Genomic DNA, 7,360 nt, shown 5'->3' on the forward strand with positions numbered 1-7,360 from the left:
CTTGGTCCTGGATGGCAAGCTAGTCATCGGCACGGCACGAGGCGTAGCAGCCATCAGGTCCACGACCATGGGAGTCGGTGCTTCGCGGGTGACTGGGCCGCGCAAATCTTGGCTTGGGAGCTAGAGTGCGGCGGGGTTGAGGGCGACGGTAAGGAGGGTGTGGCGCGGCGCGCGCCTATCTAGAGCTCGGCCCTCTTGGTTGTTGGAGAAGGCAAGCTTGTGGTCCGTGACCCTTTCATGTGTGTGACGCAAATGGTAGAGTAAGTATCGTGTTTAAGTGCTCCTTGTTGGAGACAGTCTAACAGCCCAAGGTGGAAAGCTAGGAGCTATATACTACAACAGCAGCTCTCTGCACCTCGATGAAATGGATAATAGGACAAGTTGGCATGCCACGAGAGAGAAAAAAGCAGGGAGATAAATAGATATTCAAAGCAACTCCAAGAGTATCCTTATATATTGATAGGAATATACTCTCTCCATTTCAAATTAAGTCATTTTAAGAAGTTTGGAGAATCAAATCATCTCAGGTTTGACCAAATTTATATGATAGGATAATAACAATTATGATATCAACTAAGTATCATTAGATTCTTCATTAATTATATTTTCATAGTATATCTATTTGATGCCACAAAATTTTATAATTTTTTCTATAATTTTAGTCAAACTTGAGATGTTTTGACTCTCCAAGATTCTTGGAATGACTTACAATTTGAAATAGAGGGAGTAACAAAATTTTAAGAAAAAAAGTTCTTCAATAGCCTCTCTTCAATTAGATCTTCAAATAACGTTATTTTCTATTTATGATTTCTCGTTAGCCACCTACGGACAACAGGGATGACGTGCAAATTATAAATTTGGTTAAATTTAAATAGCTTGACTCTCCAAGATAATTTAGGATGGATGGAGTAGATAGGGAAGGAAAAATCAACCCAACATTGTAATCACAGACAAAAAAAAAGCCTTAATATTCGGTTCAGATCGAAATTCGAGTGTAAATAAAAATATTGAGTTTTTTTTGTCCACGGATACTTGTGCATCAAACACAAGAAGTTTAAATCCCATTAAAATGCAGGAGTTTCTAATGTTTTGTACGTTTTTCTAGTCAAAATAAAATCATCATTGATACGAAATTAATTAGCGGCCCGTAACCTACCCCTACCCTCCAGACTCCAGTTCGCTCCCGGGCACACACTCTGCCAGTCTGCCTCGGTTCTCTCCCGTTCGGCCGTTCCCCCCTCGCGTAGTCGCGTGCGCTGTGTCTGGTGGCGCGACTGGGCCGCCGCCGCCCTACGCCAGGTGCTTAGATCTCACCTTCGCCGGCGACGACCCCACTAGGTACGGTCACCCCCTTTCCGTTCCTGCTGTGCAAAACGGAGCTCCCAAACCCAAGCTATCTGTATTCGGATCTGATCTGATCCAATTACAAGTGCAGTATACATGTATTATGCCTACGAACTTCTTCTTCGTTTTGTTCTGCAAAATATATTGGATGTTTATGTGTACATCCATGCCATCCCTCGTGATTAGTCTTAGCCGAAGAAAATTGAAATGTTTTTTTTTATGAACTGGCTTGTTAAATCTTATGAGTCGAAACATGAACTGTGAAAGTGTCGATACAGTTGTGTATCTTTAGATATGCATATCGGTGGCTACAATGATTTTATTTGAATATGGTATGGGGATTTTTCATTATGTGATGTCCATGGTACATTTTCTAACTTATACCTTAATTTATCTGCAGCTTGAAGGGCCTGGCAAGATGATTGGTGTGGGGAAGGTGAAGCAGTACGCCAACGTCCTTGACAAGCCCCTCAGCCGTGGCAGGCAGGAGGTATGTGCTGTCTCTGTCTCCGCCTTGAATTCCCATCGGATCTGTGGGCACACTGCCTCCCTCGAGATGTCCATCTTTTTTTTATTGCCATGCATCTCATTGCGCTGGGATGCTGATCCCTTCTAGTTCCTTGCTCCCACATAGGCTCCTATAATAGGAAGGCGCTAGGGGTGTAGACGGTAATCTGTAGGCAAGTCTTGCAGAGCAGTGGCATGAGATGTAGTTGCATTTTCACAGGACATGTTTGATGGTACTGTTGATCAGTTTTGTTCAAGCAGTGGCAAGGTAACTGATCGGCAGAGCCTGACTTATGTGAGAGACAGAAGAGATCTGTTAATTCTTCTGTGAATAGCATTGATTGTTGGGCCAGTCATAGATTTGTTACCTGAGAAATCTAGTTTATAAATTGATCTGTATATTCTTCCTGCCATCTCAGCTGTTGAGTTTTTTACAATTATCCCAGAGAGTTCTTTCTTGGTGAAAGTCTGAAGCATTTGTTAGTTGCTGAAAAGGGCCATGATGCAGTTCTATCATCTTGTTCTAGGTGCATAAACCATGCTAAGGTGTGGCCTGTCAGCTGGAAGAATGTTAGAAACATGTTCTTTTTTTTTCATTTTTCTGAGATATAAAAGTAGTTTTCGCATCTATATAGCCTGTTACGTTTACACCGTGGCTTCTGTTCCTTGGTGTCAAATTTGTTATTCCTTCCCATCCATCTGAGGTTGTTTCACTTTGCACCAGAAGCTGGTCTATCTGAATTGGCTCCTTTGGTGTTGTTACTCCCATTTTTGGCTGTGGAACATAGATTGGAGGAGTCGCAGTTGGTTCCTGTTTCACCTACTGCTCGTTTTTTGTGGCATGCCAGTAGAGGATGCATATGTTCTTTGATCTTCTTCCTCCAGTTTGCCTTTCGTTGTATAGATCAGAATTGGGTCCCATTAGAATGGAAATAGAGCTGGCTTGTCACGTGCTTAGTTTGGGGGGAGGGTTCGGCTAGGGCTGAGACGTAACTGCATGGGTGAGATACATGAGACGAGGGGATGGCTGCTAGGTGCGGCCACTGGGAGAAGGGAGTGCGGGGACACAAGAAGGCTGAGGGGAATTACCCAAACTCAGCTTAACCTTTGGTTATTCTCTCTGAATTTGTACAGGCAACAAAATTGACTCTGATTCTTCATAGATAGAATCTAGTCTAATTACATCTCAATCTGTCAAGCCTAAACTTTATGACGCTAGGCCTGAGTGGTTCCACCCTTTTATTTCAACCAGCAACCTTAAATTTTCCCTTTTCGGCGGAATATGTTTTGCCGACCGTGTCATTTTTTGTAGCATAAGGTTTACTGGTGATGGTCTTATTAACAGCCAGTCAATAAATGCTTATTTCTTTATGGTGGCGTTAATTAGTTCCTGGAAAATTTTGCAAATGAGATGTCAAAGATATGATAATCTTTTCTGATATGCTTTGATGATCTCTTGGTTTTCTAGGAAGTTTTCTTTCTCTCCTGGTCTTTTTTTTTACTTTACCATACAGTCTTATTGAGTATTTTGCCTTTTGTAGGTCAGTTTGAGTGCATTTGCATTCTTGTTCTCTGAGTTGGTTCAGTACAACCAGACTCAAGTTGACAACATTACTGAGCTGGAACGGAGGTATCTCTATTGTGTATATATACTTGTCTGATCTTGTTTGATGAATCTGTATTTAGGTTGATTGATTATTTTCTATCATGTGCCTTTGTTTATCTTGCCTTGATTAATATGGGGACATGGGGTATAGCTCTTATTGCACATGCTGCTAACTTATACCTAGATCAGATAAACTCTTTCAGTAAATTGATTCATAAATTCCTCTGGGCTACACCTGTTTGTTTAATTTCATGCACAGGCTGGAGGATGCTGGTTATGCAGTTGGGGCAAGGGTGCTTGAACTACTCTGTCACAGGGAGAAGGTTTGATACCTGTTTGTTTGCTTGGTTATATAACGATCATTATAAAATACTGTAACAGTTTTGATGCTCAATTTTTGCAAATAATATCTTATAGTCATATTTCCTTTTACAAAAAAAAATTGCTTGGATAATTCTTTCTAGCTCAAAAATCTTATATATGGAAGTATCATATATGAGTATCCAAGCACTGTACATTCAGCATAAAACATAGTTATGGATTTTCTTGGACTAATCGAATAATAACAACTGTAGGGTCACTGCATCAGCTCTTTGTTTTTATTGAATTTTATAGGATAAAAGGTTCATCTGGTATAATATGCGCGATGATTTCAAGTACTTTCTAGTTTTTTTTGTAAGAAGACATGATCTCTGTGTTATAATATATATTCTTTGCTTTCTTTTCCTAGACTTCTCGTTTTGAGGCAGTCGTGTCTGGAAGATAATTTGTTTGTTACTTCAGGGAAATAGACGAGAGACACGACTTCTGGGTATTTTATCGTTCATCCACAGTACTGTTTGGAAAGTGTTGTTTGGAAAGGTATTATGTTCTGCCTGTGACTGTCTTTTCTGATTCATATCGCAGTTGGGTGGTTACAATTTGTATTTATAAAGCTTTAGTACCAACGATTCCTAGATTGTAAAATTACAATATCATGTAGTAGATGACTGATGGACCCCCAAACTCAAGTGGCACGTAATGCCATGATGGCACCTACACCACATCAAGAAGTCTATTGACTAAGTAACTTTTTTAGTTTGTGCTTCCATTTTATGACAATATTGAACTTACGTAGAGGCAGTAAGCCTAAAAGCTGGAACTGTTGAAGAACATAACTGAAATGTAGCAAGTACTCAAAAAGGAATAAAAAACATTGAGATAATACTATTCCCCAGTTTGTTGTAAGCTGTCACCTGGGCAACACATGTTCATATATACTACAAAACATGTCAAAATCTCCTTGTAAGCTTGAAGATGGCAACATATCCCTCCCTTGCTTTATAGCTTGTCCTGAGCTGTAGGGATGGCAATATCTGTAGCGAATTGTAGTCTCTGTTGAGGAGCTTGGTGCTTATACCACTTTGTGCATAACTAGTGCGACGAGTCATTGTGTGACTCCTTTTAAATATGCTCAATATCTGGTTCCTTTTCCAAAATCCAAATAGCATGGTTTCAAAAGCTTTAGTAGTATTCATTTAATTACCTGCCTGGTCGTGGCTATATGGCTTAACCAGACTTATCCGGCCGTTTAACCAGTGATCATACATTAACACCTTAATATATATTAGGGAGGCCATTTTGGAACACTGCCAGGCATGCTCATTAGTACAAGCATCTTAGGATAAGACTGAATTATTATGTTTAATAGGATAGGATATCCTGAATAATACTTATAGTGCAGTAGCATGCATTGAGTACTCTTGGACTCATGTTAGAAGTTAATATGGATGGTTGCATGTTTTCTAAACACCTGCAGGATAATAGTTTTACAGGGTTGTTATTTCTCTCAGTTCAGTTTGCTTAGGTTTGGTCTCCACATGTAAACCAACTTCCTATGGCTGTGTTACATAAGAATATATAACACTTAATATGGTTGACAGTAAATGTTAACCTGTGGTATTCTTGTTATCACTGGACTTTGTTCACACGACTGTTTGTTAATTCTGGTAGTTGCTTTATTATGTACCAGGTGGCTGACTCACTTGAGAAGGGAACAGAACATGAGGATGAATACATGATCAGTGAAAAGGAGCTTCTTGTTAACCGGTTTGTGAACTTTTGTGGACTTCATAATGCATTTCTTTTTCTACTAGTCTAAAGCTTGATTTTCTTTCTGTTTGGACAGTTTCATTTCCGTGCCAAAAGACATGGGAGCATTCAACTGTGGAGCTTTTGTTGCGGGAATCGTAAAGGTGGAAATCCAATACTAGTGAACACTGACCTTATCATTTTATTGGAGCAATATATCAATATTACTTTGTAACTTTTTGTAGGGTGTATTAGATAATGCTGGCTTTCCTGCCGTAGTTACTGCACATTTTGTGCCAATTGAAGGCCAACAAAGGCCAAGGACGACAATCCTGATAAAGTTTTCTGAAGAGGTAGAAGATTTATGTTCTTTGACAGCCTGGCTTAGAAAAATGAATAGAAAATTATAGTATTGCTAATTTAGGAATTTAAATTCTCTGTTGTTCTTATTGGTGTCAACAATACCATGCAATCTAGTATAGTATAGTTAACAAAAGATATATAGAAACTTTTCATCCAATTAGACACAATTTAGAAGTCTAACGTAATTTTCTTTATGTCAGGCATGTAGGCTGCGATATTAAACTTTGACTTAGTTAAGTCAAAATTATCATTTGTCTACAATGAGCTAATTTATGTTACCTCCGTTGCTAAAGACAATTGATTTCAACAGTAAAGAAGCATTCCATGCATATTTATTTGTCAATGGTCCAGAAATTTTATCGCATGCATTTAGTAATTGCATTTGTTTGTTTTAGTACACTATTGAATAAGCTGATTTAAATACATTCTTTTCAGGTTTTACACAGAGAAGCAAGACTGGGCTGAGTTTTATATATGTACACGAAACCTTTGACTAGCCTATTTGTAAGGTGAATCGTTACTGGGTAGTTTTGTGATTTCTTGTAATTGATTTATGTAATAGCAATGTGACTGAGAATATAAGTGATCTAGGTGAGATTGCATGAGCTTCATCTATCTTGTCGGAATTTGACCAAAACTGCTGTATTGATGCTTTTCCTTACATTCACCTTGTATAACGGAATTGTTTATCTCAGTTTTGTTTTTTCATCTTTTGTAGCCTGGTAGTTTTTTTGGAAAGTTTTGCTGTTGAACACTCCACATGTGAATTTGGCTGTGGGACACTGGATTTTTTTTTTGTTGTTGTGCTGTGGGACACTACTTTCTTTGTTGTAGGAAATACCTAGAGCTAAGGGGAAAAAAAAGTAAAGTTTCTCACAGCAATTTCACGAAAGAATAGTGTCATCTACCAAAATCTGTCTTTTTCTTTGCCTTTTCAGTTTTTGAAAGCAATTGCATTGTTACAAGCTTTGTCCTAGCTTTTTGATTGCCGAATCTTTGCTTACATATCATTTAGGTGCAATGCACCAAAAGAATGTAGACGTAATGGTATACGGATGGATCGAATTTTACCCTTCCCCGGTCTTATAAATTATCAAAAGAACCATCCTGTTTTCAAAAAATTTATTTCTCTTTCCACCAAAAAAAAGAAAGAATGCACATCTCGATTCTTGTATGGTGAAATTTCTCAAGTTTGACTTAATTTGTAATATATATATCTTCAAATAAGTTTACATTACGAGAATATGTTTTTGTGAGCATTACAGTCTGCTGATTTTGACAATTTGACCAATCGAACAAAACAATGTCTGTACTGAGAAATGATATGTCGAAACTTGAGGCCAGACTATACAGGGGTCCTCCAAGAAGCCTCAAACAACCCCAAGTACTAATGGTAATGCTATGTCGACACTTGAAGTGGCTCAAACACCCCCAAGTACTGTAGATTGGACTAGGTGTAAATTTCTTTAG

At 38.6% G+C, this 7,360-nt stretch overlaps 1 protein-coding gene across 1 annotated transcript; it reads left to right on the plus strand.

Moving 5' to 3' along the window:
* LOC8071356 (trafficking protein particle complex subunit 5) lies at positions 1,122-6,598 on the plus strand. The gene is made up of 9 exons (XM_002436476.2): positions 1,122-1,338; positions 1,745-1,834; positions 3,393-3,481; positions 3,717-3,780; positions 4,241-4,318; positions 5,469-5,545; positions 5,625-5,691; positions 5,773-5,880; positions 6,326-6,598. The coding sequence occupies exons 2-9, from the start codon at positions 1,763-1,765 to the stop codon at positions 6,353-6,355; spliced, it is 585 nt and encodes a 194-aa protein (XP_002436521.1). The 5' UTR covers positions 1,122-1,338; positions 1,745-1,762; the 3' UTR covers positions 6,356-6,598.

Source organism: Sorghum bicolor, chromosome 10, assembly GCF_000003195.3.
Source record: "Sorghum bicolor cultivar BTx623 chromosome 10, Sorghum_bicolor_NCBIv3, whole genome shotgun sequence".
Classification (NCBI taxonomy): domain Eukaryota; kingdom Viridiplantae; phylum Streptophyta; class Magnoliopsida; order Poales; family Poaceae; genus Sorghum; species Sorghum bicolor.

Bases quoted from the DNA above. Each gene is read 5' to 3' on its own strand.
- LOC8071356 (XM_002436476.2), top strand. From the start codon at position 1,763: ATGATTGGTGTGGGGAAGGTGAAGCAGTACGCCAACGTCCTTGACAAG. The intron at 5,546-5,624 runs GTTTGTGAACTT...CTGTTTGGACAG, and splicing joins AAGGAGCTTCTTGTTAACCG to TTTCATTTCCGTGCCAAAAG. The intron at 5,692-5,772 runs GTGGAAATCCAA...AACTTTTTGTAG, and splicing joins TTGTTGCGGGAATCGTAAAG to GGTGTATTAGATAATGCTGG.